General features: G+C 38.2%; 2 protein-coding genes across 8 annotated transcripts in view; both read right to left on the reverse strand.

Moving 5' to 3' along the window:
* LOC128030607 (semaphorin-6D) overlaps positions 1-21,223 on the reverse strand; it is a 145,224-nt gene that overhangs the window by 39,921 nt on the left and 84,080 nt on the right. For all 7 annotated transcript variants that reach the window (XR_008187928.1, XM_052618366.1, XM_052618367.1 and 4 more), the window contains one exon: positions 4,613-4,809. Coding sequence is in view for 6 of the 7 variants with exons in the window: in XM_052618366.1 (XP_052474326.1) it covers positions 4,613-4,751 (139 nt within the window). In the remaining variant the exon portion in view is untranslated. The remainder of the gene's footprint in view (positions 1-4,612; positions 4,810-21,223) is intronic.
* On the reverse strand, positions 9,559-11,980 carry LOC128030609 (uncharacterized). Its single transcript, XM_052618370.1, has one exon. It carries the CDS (start codon positions 11,922-11,924, stop codon positions 11,061-11,063), a length of 864 nt encoding a protein of 287 aa, XP_052474330.1. The 5' UTR covers positions 11,925-11,980; the 3' UTR covers positions 9,559-11,060.

Below are 21,223 nucleotides of genomic sequence, written 5' to 3' on the forward strand. Positions count from 1 at the left end.
TAGGTTTATTTTTCATTCTTTTGAAAGAAGTCTCTTATGCTTATTCTGGACAAAAAATATAAAGCATAAATAGTTATTAAATAGTATTGTGCAATATTATAACGATTTAAAATACACTTTTTTTTGAAAATATTTTAAAATGTAATGTATTTCTGAGAATTTTCATCAGCCATTAGAAATCAATTAAAAATGTTGACAATCATGAATAAGGTACATTTTTTTTGGAAACAGTGATATACAGCTGTTACATTAAAAAAAAAATACAAAAATAGTTATATGAATGCATATATTTAGAAGGGGACATGAAAAGGGGACATGACACACAATTTCTGTCTGCAAGCATCGACATACATAAAACATGAACAAAAACAATATAAATTTCTAAAACAAATCTCAATAGTCACTGAAATGCCAAGAACAAACAAACACACTTGCACAAGTCCGTTTGGGCCCTGGAAAAACAAAACTGCATCCATTCTTCCCTTAACGCTGGGTTCTTTGGGAAGCTGAACAATGTTAGCTTTTCCTCACAACCAAATACACACTTTTTTGATGATATTGTTGATTTTGTGGTAAAAACAAAATGACAAATCCTTCTCGAGCAACTCTTGTGCAGTGCCACCGACAACTTCCATAACTCAAATGAAGCAGGCTGATGGGAAGCTCATGTTCTTCTCGCTCTGGATGATGTGCGCACACGCTCTTTTGGGAGAAGTGCCCAAACAAGGATTTCTACCCTTTATGATGTCATGGCGGGCCAGGCTTGAAAAAAACTTTCCGAAACTTATACGAACCCTGATTTAGTGTACTTTAGTGTACTGTTTCGCATCAGCCCGCTCCTTTAAGTCACATTTTATGCAATTTTGCTAATTTTAAGCACATTTAAATATTTTTTTTTATTGGAAAACAAGACAGAAAGTTAATGTTAAAAAAAAATGTAAGTAAAGAATTAAGAAATGTTAAATTAACAATATTTAGCATGGAGGTTTGATCCATTTATTTCCTGTCTCTTGTCTGGGGATCCCCACATATCAAAAAACGTTTTCATGTTTATGATTCATATTACAGATCTAATTTTGCTGCAAGCAATGTTGATAAGTGTTTACACTCACAAACATCATCTGCTAATTAATCTCATTTACACTTAAATAGATTAATTTCTAGCACAATGTCAAAGATGAGTCATGAGTCACTTTGGCTTGCTCTTCTTTCACAGGGCCTTCACTTTCTACAGTGACCTGCAGGGCCTTTAATTTGCAGGTCTGTTTGGACAGTAGCAGCCACAGGCTGAAAAATATGACCTTGGGGTGAACAGAAAATCTGAACGTTTTAATGATTCCTGTTACTACAGTTATTCAGCGATTATGAAGCTGTGTATTGTTAGAGTTCCTCTGGAGCTTGGCAGACGACAGGTGGCTGCAGCCAGAAACTGACGCTCGCTCTGATGTTCAGGAACTACAGCAAACAAACATGCAAGGGTTAAACTGGAACTGAATCTTCACTCTCTTCTCAAAGAATCTGACTTGGCAAACACCATAATCTGATCTCGGCAGGATCATCACTCAATAAAGCTCACCCAGAGTGTCTGCATCTCAACACAGAGCCAGAGCCAATGAACCAGTGATATGAGAAAGAAAATTCAATCCACACGACCCTCATAAGTCTGAATATCACTGCATGAGATTATTTGAGAAATCTCAGCTTTGTTCCTCAAATAATTCAAGATTATTCTACCAAACTGCAGTTTTCCATTTTAAAGGCAGGAATACACTTTTAAAATATGTACTTAGATTTTAAAACAATATGCATCATACACTCGATGTAAACAGGCATCGTACACTAAATGACTTTCAAGTCGTCTAAACTCATCCAGAAACATGCACCTTGGTGCTAGGAGATGCATGACAAATAAAAACAGCGTTATAATATCAAACATGTTTCAACTACGTGATTTTCTGTGAAATCTGCCAATTCCAACTACCCAAAATCTGCTGAATGACAACTAGCATCAACTCCAGCAGACTGCAGATTGAGGCAAACATCTGGGCAGTGTAGTGTATTACAGCATATTTACTAACAGGTCTAATTTATATTTTTATGCTGTCAAGACTCAAATACTCTCTGGATGAACAAATAACCAAAGTTTGTATTCCCATGGCAGGTGTGAATAACACTAAACTAGGGATGTAATGAAAACATAACAATTCTTGCCAACATCGAGAAATAAAAAATAAATAAACAAAAATAATACTTTCAAAAAAAAAAAAATTATAATAATAAAAAAAAAAAATAATTAAAAAAAAAAAAAAAAAAAAAAATATATATATATATATATATATATATATATATATATATATATATATATATATATATATATATATATATATATATATATATATATATATATATATATATATATATTTATCAATACCAATATATTGTACTCAAAGTATCTCTACTCCTAGTAACAGTGATTTAAGTACATTTTAAAGTTGATCACACTGTATGACATGAGAAACCATTTGTATGGATCAATTTATAGCACAAGTTTCTCAAACCCAATTTAATAAACATGGATGCCAACAGTGTGAACAGAGACACAATGATTTGTTAAAGCTTGTTTTCCATGTTTTGTTAAAGTTGCTGGTTATTTTCCACCTGTTATGTGTGGGCTGTACAAAGACCACAGGGCTGATGGGACCATCGATGGGTGGAGAGAGAGAGAGAGAGATATAAATATGCAAATACACCTACTAAGAACTAGTTGTTCAGTTAACTTCTGTACAATGAAAACCCAATTCAACAATGAAATTAACTCCTGAGAATTAAGATAGTGACGATCACAATCAAATTATGCATTAAATATGTGTCCTGTGTACAGAAGAAAACTGAATAACTAGTTGTTAATGCAGTTATGCCAGTAGCTGACAGCTCTTCTGAGGTGAGGTGTTAGAAAAATAACTGAAATTGAGGTACCAGTCTTGACTCATTTGCATATTACGAGATGGTCTCTGTGCACTGTAGCTGCTCCCACCATCCCTGTGCTGCAGAGCAAACCTTACATTACAGTCCAAGCCAAACATGTTGTTGCAAAGCATCACTTTGACAAGCACAAACAAAACACTGCTTGTTACTGTTGGTTGCATGTTGCAGTTGTCATTGTCCTAAAAATATTGTGTAAACAGGACAGTATTTAGCACTCAGAAGAGGAGTGACAACCATATTTAGCTACAGTATGAATACGGATGCGGCCATCTAATGGGCTTAAAGGTTACAATGTGTAGAAGTTGTACAACTGAGCCAAGTCTCAGGATGTAAAACCACACATACACATATGGCAAGCACATAAACACACACAGGCGGTAATGGTTGATGAATGGGTCTCATTACTCGTGTGATGTTCTTTTTGGAGAGCTCTATTAGCCCCAGCTATCTGTACACCAATGGCTCTGAGTCCAGCTCTCTCAAATGTGGTCCAGTTGTTTCAGCAGAACAAAGGACGCTGCAAAGCTCCTGTATCTGCTCGAACATGATACCCCGAGCCTCTCCTGTCAATCATGGTACATCCATGCTGAATTCTGTGTTTGAAAGTTAAAAATTATAGGAAATGAATGTAAAAATGGGACCACAAGCTACAGCAGATAGCAACTTTAAGAACCCACATGATTTATAGTTCAACCAAAACAGAAAATGCTGGCTTCTGTATGATTTACTGTACTTTCTTCCGGGGGAAAAAAGAAAAGAAAAGAAAAATGAAATTGAAAATAATAGCTTTAAAAAATATGTAAATAAATAAAAGACGATATTTTGAAGAATGCTGGTCAACAAACAGTTTCAGTTTCCATTGGATGTATAATAAAATATATTTGGTTTCCAAACTTAAAAATACTTCTTTGTGTTCCACAGAAGAAAGAAAACGTGTTCTGAATGTCTCAAAACCCAGCCACTAAGCCACAACTTCAACTAAATCAACGTAAAATAACACTTTTTGGTTTTCTAAAGAATTATGAACAATATTTTGCTGGGTTGTATGGACTTTATAAAAATTAGTTGTGAACAAAATATCAACATAAAACAGTAAAGACTTCTATAACACTTCATTTGCAATTGAGTTGGCCTCTCCATACCCCGCTGTTTGCTACACAGCCAAAACTGAGGAGTTTTTATTTGTCAATTAGTAACAACTTCACAGCAGCTTCGAGTAAAGCTGCTCTCTCAGACCCAGCGGGTTTGGAAGCTGGGGAGTAGCGTGGGGAGAAGAATCAGGATGGGGTAGATTATGGCTGGGAATGGGAAGGTGGAGTGAGGATGGACTTGGCAGCCATGGCTGCTGATATACGTATTTGGCATGTGAAACGCGTTAAGCCTGCCAAGACCTAATTGCTTGGCAAGAGGTTTACTTTTCAAACTCTGGATACGGTTAAATGCGCCTATTGCAATATATCTTGCAAGATAAAGCATTCATAATTCCAATTGCCACGATTGAATTATGAAGATGTGAAAACAAACTGAGGTTTCAACACTCTTTGTATGTCTTAAGTTAAAAATAAATTGGAGAAATAATCTCACTTTTATCCCAGGAACTGCTGGTGTTTTGTAGTTTTATACTTACGTTCACTACCGACGGTGCTGATGGGCTCCAGGTCCTGAGGGAAGGGCGGCGCACCATGGCACAGATGTTTTAGGCAGGTGAGGGTGAGCATGAAGGTCAAGGCCAAGAGGGGCCGCGACCCCAAAATCACCAACCTCATTTCAGCTAGAGCATAGGAGTCAGCCACACAGCATGACCCAGAGTAGACTGAACACCACCTGAAAAGACAACAAATAGGAACGATCATTACAATGGCCGTTTTAAAAATGGTCACTGCGAACATCACTAAAAATAATTTTTGTGTTTCTACCTGACTGAACAACTTGCACATGTGACAGAATGATTTTGAAAGTCACTGGCATGTCATTCAAAACCTGTATGACTGTGGAAAGCAAAAGAAGAATTTTTTGAATTTGCGCTAGCTGCTCTTTTACATACAATTACAATGATTTGAAGGATTTTAAGCTTCAGAAAGTGTTGTAAAATGGTATATAAAAGCTTCAGAAGACTTGATTCACATGTACTGTACTGCATTTAGGATACTATTATGGTTATTTTGCTTCATTTTTGAAGCTTGAAAGAAATGTGAACTACATTGGAAATAGCAACTAGCGCAATTCTTCTTTCTGGAAGAAATAACTCAGATGGGTTTGTCAACAAAGTAAGTGAATAATGACTGAATTTTCACTTTTACCTATACTTTCAATTAAATGTTATTTATTTAAGCACCCTGAAGTCACAGATTTAGACAATGTTTCTCTTATTAACATGCTCAATGTAATAATGGAGAAACGGAACTCAGGAAAGAAAGAGAGATGGACTAAGTGAGTGAGAACACAAGGTTATTTTATATGGGCCCCAACCTGGAGGGCACCTGGCTCATTGACTCAAACTGTACAGTCTTTCACAGGTGACTTGACTCAATTAACCGCAAAGGCTTCTGGGATGCCGTCTCAGTCTGTCAATTTTTACACAAGTCCAACAGGGATGGATCAAAAACTTATTTTCAGGGCAATGGGAAAAATTTAAGTCTCCTGCCAAAGAGTCCTAATAAAGTCCTGAAAATAGGCGGAATTATTAATGAACGCTTTTAATGTTTTCATTAGATTCATAATTGACTGAGATACGGGCATTAATGAGTTTAGCATCAGGTTATTCTACATAATACAATGGGCAAAAAAAGAAAGGGACAGGGCAGTGTGTGCTTCTGACGGAGCATATGCCACACACTTAGGAAAACACATGCTCTTCTGTAACTACTACAGCACAAAATGTGAGACAGTAACTTCCCCAGATTGAGGCTGAAAGGATCATGGGGTCGTTTTTATATGGAAACAAACAAGGATCATGACAGATATGCACAAATTGTACCATCCGGATGTCTTATGACTGCAGAACCACAACCAAAGCTGTGTTGCTTTTCATGGAATTGACAATGGGGAAGAAATCATGTGAAAACGTATGAATACAGTATAAAAAAAAAACATAGCACCAATTGTATGAGATAAATTAAAGTTTAGGCAGACAAATGGATTGGCATACATTAGAGTCAAATCTGTAATTTTGGAAAATCTACTATTGACATTTTGATGAAAAAATTTTTTTATGGATAAATAGTTCACAATGAGATCAATAATATGCATTTAATAAATGGATGAATTTTCATTCCACACCGACTTTAAGGTTAGCGTTTAGATCAAATCCAAAAAAGAAAAAACTTCAAAGATATTTAAAAACCTCAAAGGAATTAGGTCAAATTAATCCTTAATAAACTCCTGCCTTAATAGTTTTCAATATAAAGATGTCCCTTTTGCTCAAGGCGAAGCACTCTTTGGAGACCCAAAAGTCTGAGACCTCAGCGAAGTCGCACAGATAAGACCAGACAGCCCATTCCTCCAAGCTGCTCTCTCTGCTGCCATTAATACATGCTCCAAATGGCATCTCAATCAGCACTCAAAGCTGATGTGAACAGTGATAGAACTGGGAAACCAGTGAACGTGTCCCTCAATTAATTAAATGACCTAAATGGATTTGGACTTAATTACTTCCCCTCAGCTCACTCTCTCAGTCTCTGTAAAGCTCTGCAAATCACAGCCAGCCTTAAATAAATCCAGGTTCCAGCAATGGTTTACAAGTCTTGGCACAATGATTCTCAAAGTTGGTTGAGATGATTTCAGCCAAGTTTTAAGGCAGCATAGCATTTACTGTTCACAAAGAAAACAAATCACCTTAATTGTGTAATACTTCTACTATTTGCTTGACCGTATACCAGATGCTAATCAATAACATTGACAAGACTTTTTATGGTATGCCAGTCTGACTTTAGTTAAAGAATGAACTTCAACCACAAAGAGCAGTTGAGGGGTAGATAATCTTTCAAAGCTCTGTTAAAATTCTTTGCAAACATTATGTACAGACACAAAAAAAACTGAAAATACTGCACTATAGATTAGTTCAAATCAGAACTTCAATGTGTACTGATTTTAAAGTTTGGAACCAAAAGAGAGTTCAATAATTCAATAATAGAGATTCAATAATGGAACGGACATTAACTAGCCAACAATAATTTCGTTTGTCACAATCAATCAATCAATCAATCACCTTTATTTATATAGTGCTTTAAACAAAATACATTGCGCCAAAGCACTGAACAACATTCATTTGGAAAACAGTGTCTCAATAATGCAAAATGATAGTTAAAGGCAGTTCATCATTGAATTCATTGATGTCATCTCTGTTCAGTTGAAATAGTGTCTGTTTTAATTTGCAATCAAGTCAACGATATCGCTGTAGATGAAGTGACCCCAACTAAGCAAGCCAGAGGCGACAGCGGCAAGGAACCGAAACTCCATCGGTGACAGAATGGAGAAAAAAACCTTGGGAGAAACCAGGCTCAGTTGGGGGGCCAGTTCTCCTCTGACCAGACGAAAACCAGTAGTTCAATTCCAGGCTGCAGCAAAGTCAGATTGTGCAGAAGAATCATCTGTTTCCTGTGGTCTTGTCCTGGTGCTCCTCTGAGACAAGGTCTTTACAGGGGATCTGTATCTGGGGCTCTAGTTGTCCTGGTCTCCGCTGTCTTTCAGGGCAGTAGAGGTCCTTTCTAGGTGCTGATCCACCATCTGGTCTGGATACGTACTGGATCCGGGTGACTGCAGTGACCCTCTGATCTGGACACAGACTGGATCTGGTGGCCACGGTGACCTCGGAACAAGAGAGAAACAGACAAATATTAGCGTAGATGCCATTCTTCTAATGATGTAGAAAGTACGGTGTTATGTGAAGTGTTCCGGTTCCAGTTTACCTAATTAATGCAGCCTAAAAATCCTTTAACGGATTTGGAGATTAAAAGCATATTAGTATGTTATGTGTATGCCAGGTTAAAGAGATGGGTCTTTAATCTAGATTTAAACTGCAAGAGTGTGTCTGCCTCCCGAACAATGTTAGGTAGGTTATTCCAGAGTTTAGGCGCCAAATAGGAAAAGGATCTGCCGCCCGCAGTTGATTTTGATATTCTAGGTATTATCAAATTGCCTGAGTTTTGAGAACGTAGCGGACGTAACGGAGTATAATGTAAAAGGAGCTCATTCAAATACTGAGGTGCTAAACCATTCAGGGCTTTATAAGTAATAAGCAATATTTTAAAATCTATACGATGTTTGATAGGGAGCCAGTGCAGTGTGGACAGGACCGGGCTAATATGGTCATACTTCCTGGTTCTAGTAAGAACTCTTGCTGCTGCATTTTGGACTAGCTGTAGTTTGTTTACCAAGCGTGCAGAACAACCACCCAATAAAGCATTACAGTAGTCTAACCTTGAAGTCATAAATGCATGGATTAACATTTCTGCATTTGACATTGAGAGCATAGGCCGTAATTTAGATATATTTTTGAGATGGAAAAATGCAGTTTTACAAATGCTAGAAACGTGGCTTTCTAAGGAAAGATTGCGATCAAGTAGCACACCTAGGTTCCTAACTGATGACGAAGAATTGACAGAGCAACCATCAAGTCTTAGACAGTGTTCTAGGTTATTACAAGTAGAGTTTTTAGGCCCTATGATTAACACCTCTGTTTTTTCTGAATTTAGCAGTAAGAAATTACTCGTCATCCAATTTTTTATATCGACTATGCATTCCATTAGTTTTTCAAATTGGTGTGTTTCACCGGGCTGCGAGGAAATATAGAGCTGCGTATCATCAGCATAACAGTGAAAGCTAACACCATGTTTCCTGATGATATCTCCCAAGGGTAACATATAAAGCGTGAAGAGTAGCGGCCCTAGAACTGAGCCTTGAGGTACTCCATACTGCACTTGTGATTGATATGATACATCTTCATTCACTGCTACGAACTGATGGCGGTCATATAAGTACGATTTAAACCATGCTAATGCACTTCCACTGATGCCAACAAAGTGTTCAAGTCTATGCAAAAGAATGTTGTGGTCAATTGTGTCAAACGCAGCACTAAGATCCAATAAAACTAATAGAGAGATACACCCACGATCAGATGATAAGAGCAGATCATTTGTAACTCTAAGGAGAGCAGTTTCAGTACTATGATACGGTCTAAATCCTGACTGGAAATCCTCACATATACCATTTTTCTCCAAGAAGGAATATAATTGTGAGGATACCACCTTTTCTAGTATCTTGGACAGAAAAGGGAGATTCGAGATTGGTCTATAATTAACTAGTTCTCTGGGGTCAAGTTGTGGCTTTTTTATGAGAGGCTTAATAACAGCCAGTTTGAAGGTTTTGGGGACATGTCCTAATAACAATGAGGAATTAATAATAGTCAGAAGAGGACCTATGACTTCTGGAAGCACCTCTTTTAAGAGCTTAGATGGTATAGGGTCTAACATACATGTTGTAAGTTTAGATGATTTAACAAGTTTATACAATTCTTCCTCTCCTATAGTAGAGAATGAGTGGAACTGTTCCTCAGGGGGTCTATAGTGCACTGTCTGATGCGAAACTGTAGCTGACGGCTGAATGGCTGCAATTTTATCTCTAATAGTATCGATTTTAGAAGTAAAGTAGTTCATAAAGTCATTACTGCTGTGGTGTTGGGAAATGTCAACACTTGTTGAGGCTTTATTTTTCGTTAATTTAGCCACTGTATTGAATAAATACCTGGGGTTATGTTTGTTTTCTTCTAAAAGAGAAGAAAAGTAATCAGATCTAGCAGTTTTTAATGCTTTTCGGTAGGATATGCTACTTTCCCGCCAAGCAATACGAAATACCTCTAGTTTTGTTTTCCTCCAGCTGCGCTCCATTTTTCGGGCTGCTCTCTTTAGGGTGCGAGTATGCTCATTATACCATGGTGTCAAACTGTTTTCCTTAACCTTTCTTAAGCGTAAAGGAGCAACTGTATTTAAAGTGCTAGAAAAGAGAGAGTCCATAGTTTCTGTTACATCATCAAGTTGTTCTGAGGTTTTGGATATGCTAAGGAATTCGGATACATCTGGAAGATAACTTAAAAAGCAGTCTTTTGTGGTAGAAGTGATGGTTCTTCGATACTTGTAACAAGAAGTAGAATTTACAATTTTGGCTATATGAAGTTTACACAGAACTAAATAATGATCTGAGATATCATCACTTGGCTGAATAATTTCAACACTATCAACATCAATTCCATGTGACAGTATTAAATCTAGAGTATGATTTCGACAATGAGTAGGTCCTGAAACGTGTTGTCTAACACCAATAGAGTTCAGAATGTCTATAAATGCTGATCCCAATACATCTTTTTCATTATCGACATGGATATTAAAATCACCAACTATTAAAACTTTATCTGCAGCCAGAACTAACTCAGATGTAAAATCACCAAACTCTTTAATAAAGTCTGTATGGTGCCCTGGTGGCCTGTATACAGTAGCCAGTACAAACATAACAGGGGATTTATCATTAACATTGGTTTCTCTGGATAATGTTATATGAAGCACCATTACTTCAAACGAGTTATACTTGAAGCCTGCCCTCTGAGAAATCCTGAAAACGTTATTATAAATTGAAGCAACTCCTCCCCCTTTGCCTTTTAGACGCGGCTCGTGTTTATAACAATAATCTTGGGGGGTGGACTCATTTAAAATAATGTAATCATCAGGTTTTAGCCAGGTTTCTGTCAAGCAGAGCACATCTATATTATGATCAGTTATCATATTATTTACAAAAAGTGTTTTCGTAGAAATGGATCTGATATTTAATAAGCCAATCTTTATAATTTGTTTATCCATATTGCATTTGTTTTTTATTTGTTGAACCTCAATTAAATTGTTAACCTTAACTTGGTTTGGACGTTTTTTGTATTTTCTAGTTCGGGGAACAGACACAGTCTCTATAGTGTGATATCTAGGTGAAAGAGTCTCTATGTGCTGAGAATTAACTGACCTCTGTGATGGGAGGCAGCTAGCAGACGGTCGGTTTAGCCAGTCTGTCTGCTTCCTGACCTGGGCCCCAGTTAGTCAAGTATAAACACTAAGACTATTTGCCATATTTCTAGACAGAAGAGTGGCGCCACCCCAGGAGGGATGAAGACCATCTCTTTTAAACAGGTCAGGTCTGCCCCAAAAGCTCGTCCAATTGTCTATATAACCTATGTTATTCTGTGGGCACCACTTAGACATCCAGCCATTGAGTGATGACAATCTGCTATGCATCTCATCACCACGGTAAGCAGGGAGGGGACCAGAGCATATTACAGTGTCTGACATCGTGCTTGCAAGTTCACACACCTCTTTAAAGTTATTTTTAGTGATCTCCGACTGGCGAAGTCGAACATCATTAGCGCCGGCATGAATAACAATCTTACTGTATTTACGTTTAGCATTAGCCAGCACTTTTAAATTTGCCAAGATGTCAGGCGCTCTGGCTCCCGGTAAACATTTGACTATGGTGGCTGGTGTCTCTATATTCACGTTCCGTACAATAGAATCGCCAATAACTAGAGCACTTTCATCAGGTTTCTCAGTGGGTGCATCACTGAGTGGGGAGAACCTGTTTAATGTTTTGATCGGAACAGAAGAGCGGTGTTTTGACCCACGACTACGCTGCCTCACCGTCACCCAGTTGCCCTGCTGCAGGGGCTCTGCTGGAACCGGACAATGTACAGGAATCCCTGAGCTAGACGCATCCAAAGCCATATCTAGAGCCCTAACATTCTTACTGTCCTCAATTAAAGTTTGGATGCGTGTCTCTAATTCTGAAATCTTCTCTGTCAGCCTAACTGTTTCCCTGCATTTATCACATGTGAATCCCTCATCAGCGACAGAGATAGATAAACTGTACATGTGGCAAGAGGTGCAAATAACAATTGTAGGAGAAGCCATTACTCACCGTGCTTGATGAAATATTCTCACTGCGGTTGTTTGATGACCTTGTGGAAAACACACAAAGTAGTCTTCCTCAATGGGGGAGCTTGACCCACTCACAAGGTTTCCCTTTGAGCTCAATTAAAATCTCAGGACGTTTTGGTATAGGCTTTACAGTATAACTGTAGAAAACTGTTAATTCCAAGAATTTATATGTAGCACACCGCTGAGTTTAAAGCCAAATCTGTCTAAATCAGACCACATCCATTTACATTAAAATGATTAACCAGAAAATGAAAATTTACCATTTACCAGTTACTTATTTTGGTCCAAACCAATATGACACTTCATTATTCTGTAAAACATCAAAAGAGTGGTTTAGTAGAATGATGGAGCAGCACTTGTCCATGCAATAAAAACGGACGGGGATAAATTAAAAAAGCAATAAACACCATAGAAGTTGTACACATGACTTATGCACTACAAACCAAGTCTTGTGAAGCCATATGATATTTGTGTAAGAAATTGGCTGAAATAATTATTCACAAATTTTACAGCATTGTCACCATTCACTTTTATCGTACAGGACACAGCAGTTTGGACATTCTTCTATAGTGCTATAAAAGTCATTTAAAAGTTTGAGGTCATTAACATTTTGGTTGTTGTTAGATATTTCTTTCAGATTTTTTTTATTTTCTATAAATGTTATAATCATTTACAATGTTACAAATATTTATTTTTAAAATCAGTTCTTTTTAACTTTCTATTAATTAAAGAATGCTTAAATCTCCAAGTGTTCCAAAAATTATTTGTCACCACAGGAATAATTAACATTTTAAAATATAATAAAATAGAAGAGTAATTTGAAGATTACAGGGCTGCCCTCAACTATGCTAATGAGCCTTTAGTTGCCACAGCACACTGGCAGTAGTAATGATGATGAATGTGTCAGGGAAAAAATTAGTCAGAGATGGCAAATAGCGCATACTGTTACTTTCATTATTTTACAAAAGCGCAAAGATTTGTTGTTATAGTGAGTGAACACAAATCAACGTAGGGGCTTAGATTGAGCGGCCATGTAAAGTTGTTACTACTTATTTCAAATGATAAGCTATTTGAGGTCGATGAACGATAGGTGAGCATTTGGATGTACTGTATTAACACAAAATCCAGCTGTTAACAATCTGTCTGTCAAGGATTGCATGACCTCACCACTTCCTGTGGATTTTTTTTCTGTGACTAAGGCACTGATAACATTTTTGTTGACCAAGCCTCTTCTCATCAACTAAAAGTTAGTCTACTATTAGGGGGGAAGCCCTAATTTTTCCACAAAACGATTTTTATTTATTTCTTTATTTTGAAATCCTACCAATATTACCATACGTGTTTCACAAAAGAAAGTCAAAACTTGCAAAGCACACCGAGTAGTTTACCACTTGTTTTCCAGGCAGGTGGCATAATGTGTATGCATGTTTGCAAACTGTTCGCATCTCTCTTGCTCTTCTAATCAGTGTGCATTCATGTGGTGTTTGAAGAGACGCAAAACACTGATGAGCAGACAGCTGTCGATATGTGACTAAACCCCTGCTTATCCCTCGCTTCCTCCACCGGGTCAGCGCTGGCTCTCAGTTGGCTTGATGTGGGCAGGGTGTTGTGCCCCATTGCGGGTCCTCGGAAAATGAGGTAGAGTTGTTTCAGTGGCGGGGAGGAAAGAGGTCACACTGAAGTTTGAGTTAGGAATTGGAATTGATTATCCAACATTCATTTGGATTTACCAACAGCTCCTTGGCTCACTGAGGGCTCCGTGCATCACTCCCTCTCTTTCTGCACTTAAAAAAACACTTGCAGAGGCCAAAACGGAAATCTTGATGGGAAGAGAACAGCGGCTTTTTATAGCACGCGACCTACACCGTTTTATCGCTTTTAAAGGATCTACATTCATTTACAGGTCGACTCTGTTTAACAAGCCCAGCTTTTATCACTGCTGGCTCATGATTAAAATTACGATTAAAATCTTACACGGATGAATTTAAATTCCGTCAGCGGTTTAATACCTGCTTAAGGGAACATCAAGTCAGCCAAGAAGTGAGAGAGTAACATGATTTTTAATTCAAATAAGAGTTAGGTACTCTTTAATGCGATTCACCCCCTTTTGTCCCAAGCAACGCATAAAAAGGACACACTTCGCTCACTCTCCCTGCCTTCCACTCTGAGACCCTTTCACACCCTCAGAAGCAGAAATTGAATGAGTCTCCTCTCTGTATACATGGTCCAACATAATAAAGTCTGGTGTCCCTGGGCTCCTCTGTCATTTCAAACACGATTAAGCACATTAGTGCTCTGGCTCTCCACAGCCCATTACCCAGCAACCCCGCTGTCAGGGACCCACAAGTAGCTCTGAACAGGGGCAGAGGCCAGACTCTCCCTCACAATACTTATTGAGATCCTAGAATCCAGTTGGAGATTCTAGAACTTCATTCTGAGTTGGTAAGATTAAAAAATCCCTGCATGTGTTCAATGAGCCATCTGGAACCCTTGGGAAAATAGTTGTCCGATGATGAAACTGTTCAGAACATTTCCACCAAAAATAATGCAGATCTGGGATGGAAAACAGGATTTGAGATTAATTCGGTAAGGATTTATATATGTCCAGTAGTAGTCACTCTCAAAGTTATCGGTATTGGCAAAAATTGGATGTTTATTCATGCAACTCCTTAGTTTTACATTTAGATTACCTGTACTGATATGTAACACACACTACAATAACAATTAAATGTAACTGTTTGTAAATCTCAAAAAAAAAAAAAAAAAAAATTCATATAGTATATTATACATGGACATACATATACGTGCATTCAGGCACGTTACCAGTCTCATTTCAGTGGAAAAAGGGTGTGGATGTGCTCTAGAAGGTTCTGTCCGCAGATAAACACAGCTGATTAGTCTACATTATTGCACTAGCACTTTAAATTATACGCTTCAACCCTGCAATGATGAGAAAGCTGCACTGAATGCCTGTTTGTCACACACAGATTGAGGCTAATTGCTGCTGAAGCATACAGACAGCATCCGGGTCTCTGGGCAGGAGAACAGGAGCCGACTCCATCCTAATGTTCCTCACACAAACTGGAACAAATATGCTGGCATTTACATTTAGCCAACATGCTTATTAAACTTGCGTAGCATTCTAGGTATAATCGTTTCACACATTCCTCGTGAATCACACCAATGATCTTGGGCCTGTGCTACTATTTGAATCACTAGAATAAAAGCAGTTTTTCTGAGCTGGTGAGCTAAAAAAGGCTGAAAGAAAAAGTGAATCACATAAAAAAAAAAAGAAAAAAAAAAGGGACAAACATGAACTCTGGTTCATCTTTAGTCTGACGAATGAGCATGTCAGGAACTGATCAACAGCTCTTGAGAAAAACAAAAACAAATAAATTAACGAAGCAGCTTATGGGCTCTTAGTTAGAGGAGAGAAAAACAAGCAGGAAACCGTAACACAGTGTGTGTCTGTGTGTGTGTGTGACTTTCGCACCACAAAGAAGACATTGTTGATTTGAGACCGCACCCATTGGCCTGTTTATTCAAAAACAACCAATCACTATCACAGACCTGTCCCATGACATCATCACGTGATCCAAGGGTCACCTAGCAGGCAGACGTGTGCATCAACAGATTACAAACCTCTACCCAGTTTTGTTTTTGAATCAAAATCAATTAGGTCAGTATTCAGGTAGGAATAGCTCGAGCAGGCTTTTAAAGGCCAGATATTCCTGGCACATATTCTGACTGTGTTTTAAACCCTGATCCAAATGGCTTCCTTTGTGCTATCAGTCATTTCATTCGCCATCTCACACACACACATATATGGACGCACACACAGGAGCCCCTTAATTAGATTTCCAGTGACTGACCACCCTGCTGTTGCTGGGCTAAATTAGAATTGGACTTAAGGAGTGTCGGGCAATTATTAAGGGTCTGCCCCTGCAGAGCAGATGACGGAGAGAGAGGAGAGAGGGGGGTGGAGGGGGGGGGGGGGGTACATCTGACAGCACAGAGTTAAGGGGCTATTATCACGCCTCATAAAACAGACACACTCGCCCTCATCCCAAGCCACATATTTAAGTATTAATCTACTCTGAACAATATCAGTGTAAGATGGGATAAGAGCGGCAACTTTGGTAACCATAGGAACCCAGAAAGATATTAATATACAGACAATACCAGTGTGGCAGACAGCAAAGTCTTCTCATGAGCATAGAGAGAGATAGACAGAATGACAAACAGCTGACAGACTGGAAACACTTTGACCCCCAATTGGGATTAGATGAAAAATGCAATGGAAGAATCCTCACTGGTCGCTTCTCTCTCCCTGTGCGTGCCAAGGTTACTGTAGTCAAGAGAGACAAAAAAAATGTAATCTGTGTAAAAAAAAAAAAAAAAAAAAAAGCTTAAAAAAAAAAAATAATCTTTTGTGGACAGCAAGAGCACTAATCTAAAATTATAAGTTTGCAACAAAATATATACAAAAACTAAATAGCAATACAAATAGAGAAAATGACTGATTTATTTTTATCCAATTAATATCCCAAGCTTGACTACAAACTTCAGACTATTTGCACATAAAAATGAAATAAAATATTTGCTAATTTGATCAAAATGGTGATCCAAAAAAAAAAAAAAAAAAGTACTTTCCTGTTAACTTTGTACTGCTCTCTGGGTCGGGTCATCTGACACGAGATCTGAGTGGATCCAGTACATACTGCTGAATCATAAATATCCCAGAGATGCCAGATGCTAGAAGCAGCAGTAATGGCACATTTTATAGCTCATTCCGTTGACAGCAAGTACTGCAATATGCTGTGTTATTGAGACATTTTTAACATCAGTGTTATTATTTTGAGTATGGTGCAGTTTTTCATGAGTATCAGGATGAAATGTAAAACTATACTGAATCTTAATAAATAAATACATAATACAATAATAATAATAATGTGTTTTTTTTGTTATATATTTAAAACTAAAGTCATAAACCTACCTAAACAAACTGACTAAGACTGCACTGAATCAGAGGCATCTAGTGTCATGGTCTGTCAGCAAGAGGTCGTGACTTTCTCACTATCAATGCCAGTCAGCCAATCCCTGAGGAAAAAGCGATCGGCTCCGGCCACAAGGGTTCTGCCTTTTTGACAAGGTCAGTTCATGGGAGGAACAATGCCGGGGGGCCGCAGCGGGCTGTGCTTACTGCCTCTGCTGGGAACGGTGGTGGGAAGGAGCACAATCAGTCTTCATTCAATTCCTGCTCATCCTATTTCCCGCTGAAATTCCGAAAGGACTGGCTGTCAGCATACGTCAATGTGCATCTCGATTAGCATGAAAGTTGGCTTGTGATGCGTCACATCTTGCCACGTACCGCTCAGTGATGCATATGACACCCATCGTGGCAATTACTCTCCAACAGACGTTTTGTGGCTACATCCTGATAAGCATCAAACAAACTTGCAGCTGAATTGACGCTTCTCTCTTGAAACGACATCTCCAGCCAGATGTCGACCAGACATCAGAGAGGGATCCGTGCCAGCCGGCAGACAGTGGCCGTGTGGATCGATACGAGAACTGCCGGGACTCTCCTTCGCTGTCGCCAAGCCAGGCAGACGGCATTAGTGGAGCGGCACCGATCTGTCCCCTGCTTGCCTTGCGTCTATTTTCATCAGCCTTCGGACTTGATGCAGCACACATTAATTTTGCAAATCAGTCATTCCACCGGAGAGGAAAATCAATTCAGCTTTTCTTTCCTGAGGATGACCTGACGGCAACCTCTTCTAACAGAAAGTCCAAAATTATGCAGTCTTCCCTGCAAATTGTTTCACATTCTTCTTTGACTTTTAAAAGTTATGAATGTAAAATGCGCTCTTTTCTTGATCCCCATCCTCTCTCCCCCTCTATCATTAATATTTAAGGTTGTTATTTAGAGGCATTACCTGTCTCTGTATTGACAGAAATTGGAGCCGTCGTCCTGCGGCGGGTATTATAATTGGAGGGCGAAGTGTATGTGCTGGTGGAGGATGAGGGAGGAAAACACGTTTTTCCCTCAAAGTTTTTATGTGCAGGTCTATTTTTACTATCAATTCTGCTTCTTAACACACACACACACACACACAAACAGCCTAGGGGCCGACTGCTATAGTCTTCACGGATGCACACGTAGACTTCCAGGAGTTCTCCCAGAGGATCTCATGGAGTGGGTGGTTGTGTGCAGGGGTAAGTGAAGATTTTGGGAGGAGGAACTAGAAGAGTCTTGATCAAAGAAATGCAGTGTAGGCTGTCGAAAGCTGCCCGACACTCTCTCTCTCTCTTTCTCTCTGTTTAAGCAAGCACAGCATGAAACCATTCCAATTAGATAGTGATCCAGAGAGAGAGAACGAGAGATCAGGTCTGATCTCATAAGGAGACATCAGGACACCAACAAGGCTTATACGACAGTCATACAACATACTCCATTCCAATAAACACAGTGAGATTTGAGATGCTGAGCACTTTGATTTGTTATAAGCTGGTGCTGCATTTCTGCATTTAGTTCAGTATTGATGTAATGATGTACAGAACAGAGTAAGATGTGTGGATGACAGCAAGCTCAGTCCTCTGTCATCAGTGGTGTTTGGTAAGTGTTTGTGCAACAGACATGATCTAGAACCCATGTGGTTTGTTGCGTAAACGGGGAAAGGCAAACAATAAAACAGGTCTGAAAAATCCCACAAACTTTCATTTAAAAAGGTACTTATGTCATATTTAAGAACCAGAATGTTCTAGCCACTGAGGAGTAAGAAAGTGGAACAAAATGTGTGAATGAAAGAAAGAGTGTACAAAACTAATTGTGTATGAAAGAAAGAAAGAGGGCATACAAAGGAAACATCGAAAGAAAGAAAAGAAAATGTGGAAGAAATTGTCAGGGTGTCTACAGATATAAAGACATTTTTAAAAGCACCATTTTCTGTTTCTGTGTCCGTTTTCTCATGATTTCGATTGATCTCGATCATGATTTTTCACGGCTGATTTTGATTCTGATTCTTATTTTTCTTTTCTTTTTTTTTTTTTTTTTTACAAGCCAGCTCCTATACTGATCACAATTTTTTTTCTTTAAGCAAATTTATTTGTTGTTTATTTGCTCTATAACAGGCAAACTGGCTTAAAACAAAAGTATCTGTAGCCATTTGAAATTAGAGGCATTAACTGAATTAATTATTAATCCTGAACAAAACAAAGATGCTACACATACAGCAGGAGTTTTTTTTTTAATGAATTCGATTGAATAGTTTCAAGATTTAAGGCAAAAACAGAATCGTCTGACTTTAGATATGTGAAATTAGGGTACATAAGATACCTGCACAAAACAAAAACAGCAGACAGACTGACTGACAACTCACTGACAGCAGGTTGAGCTTAAGGAACAGCAGCAATATTGTGTTTCCTTGTTCACCGCTGTAAACAAAGCTGCGCTGTGCAGCTTACAGGTGCAACTCAATAAATTAGAATGTCATGGAAAAGTTCATTTATTTCAGTAAATGGTGGAACTCGTGTATTAAATAAATTCAATGCACACAGACTGAAGTAGTTTAAGTATTTGGTTCTTTTAATTGTGATGATTTTGGCTCAAATTTAACAAAAACCCACCAATTCTCAACTAATTAGAATAAATTAACAAATTAGAATACTTCATAAGACCAATAATAATAATAATAAAAACATTTTTAGTGAATTGTTGGCCTTCTGGGAAAACATGTTCAATACTTTTATTGGCAGAAAAAAAAAAATCTGAAACAGTAACTGGCCAAATTCCATATTGCAGTGATATATAAAAGTAATATCGCACTTGCAATCTTGTCGGTGACCTATGGCTGAATCACAGATCCATTTTCTCACATTCAGTACAACTACACTCTTGCTCGTGTGATATTACTTAAGTATATAATATTCCCATGTGTCTCTATATGGATAGTTCAGTGTGCACCAGCAGGATGCACAAAAAATGTGTGTGTGATCGAAAGAAAGACCCCTGGGTGCACAGCTAAGGCATGCCAAGCTCAGCGCCTCTGTGCCTGCCTGGTGAAAAGGATTTGGGAGGTTGAGTTTCTTTACAGTGCACTGATGCTCATCCACACACACACGCGCTCATGCAGCTGTGATCAAACACCATGCTGTGCTGGACTGACATGAGAGACACACACACACAGCGCAGAAGACTCATGTCATTTCAGGATGGTTAGTTTCCTGTGACAGGTCTGTACCCAGTTGCTATGTTTCAGTGCTCAGCAACTCTCACACAAATAGCTCTAGGTGTTACCATAATTTATTTCATGATTCCATTACGTTATTTACACACTTCTACAAAATATATCTTGGTATTTCATTAAACGATAAAGGAATGGAAAAGAGAACAAGAGAGACACAAAATCAGTGTAACAGACTCTTCTTTAGAAGATTAAACTCTTCATCAAACTGTCCTCCGCTCAAGAAACACACACAACACACACAAAGCTCTCAATTTACAGTCTCTCAGAGAGAGCTGAGTTAAAGATGTTGTGGTTCGCTCAGACACTGACACTCTGACACAAAGCGACAGGCGATAAATCACATCTCTTTCAACTTAATCTGAGATTTATACTAACCAGCCATGACCAGCAAAGTCTGTGTACAGAATGTGTATGTGTTTCAGTAAAAACAATCACCCATTGGTTCAAAACCCCCAACAGGGACATGTGTTATTACTATATTATTCTATTTATCCATCCATCCATCCATCCATTAATGTTCATATTGTGGTTAAATAACAAATATGTTGAAATGGTCATACCTGTACATTGCTAAACAGTAATATTTTGGAACATTATTACAATTTAAAATAACACTTCCGTTTTAATATATTCTAACACTCCTGCCATTATTTCAGTCTTCAGTGTCACATTATTATTCAGAAATCATCCTAATATTTAGATTTTGTGTTTAAGAAACATTTCTTACAATTATCAATGTTGAAAACGGTTATACGGTTTAATGTTTTCATGGAAACAAGATTTCAAGATGTCATGATGAATAGAGGTACAATTTTCTGACATTTTTGCTAAATGATCAAATCACTCAAACAATTTAAGTGACCCATGCTGGCAAAATGTGTCTGATTGCTCACAGGCTAATTAAGAGCTACATGCAAGACAAGTGGAAAAAAATAAATAAATGTGCAGTTTTTTTCAAATTTGAGTTTTTTCACAAAAATAAGTTCATAAAGCCCTTGTCTATTCTCAATGCTTAACCTAATA

This window comes from Carassius gibelio, chromosome A16 (genome assembly GCF_023724105.1).
Source record: "Carassius gibelio isolate Cgi1373 ecotype wild population from Czech Republic chromosome A16, carGib1.2-hapl.c, whole genome shotgun sequence".
NCBI lineage: Eukaryota > Metazoa > Chordata > Actinopteri > Cypriniformes > Cyprinidae > Carassius > Carassius gibelio.

Excerpts from the sequence above, each read along its gene's own strand:
- LOC128030609 (XM_052618370.1), bottom strand. The coding sequence starts at position 11,924 with ATGGCTTCTCCTACAATTGTTATTTGCACCTCTTGCCACATGTACAGT.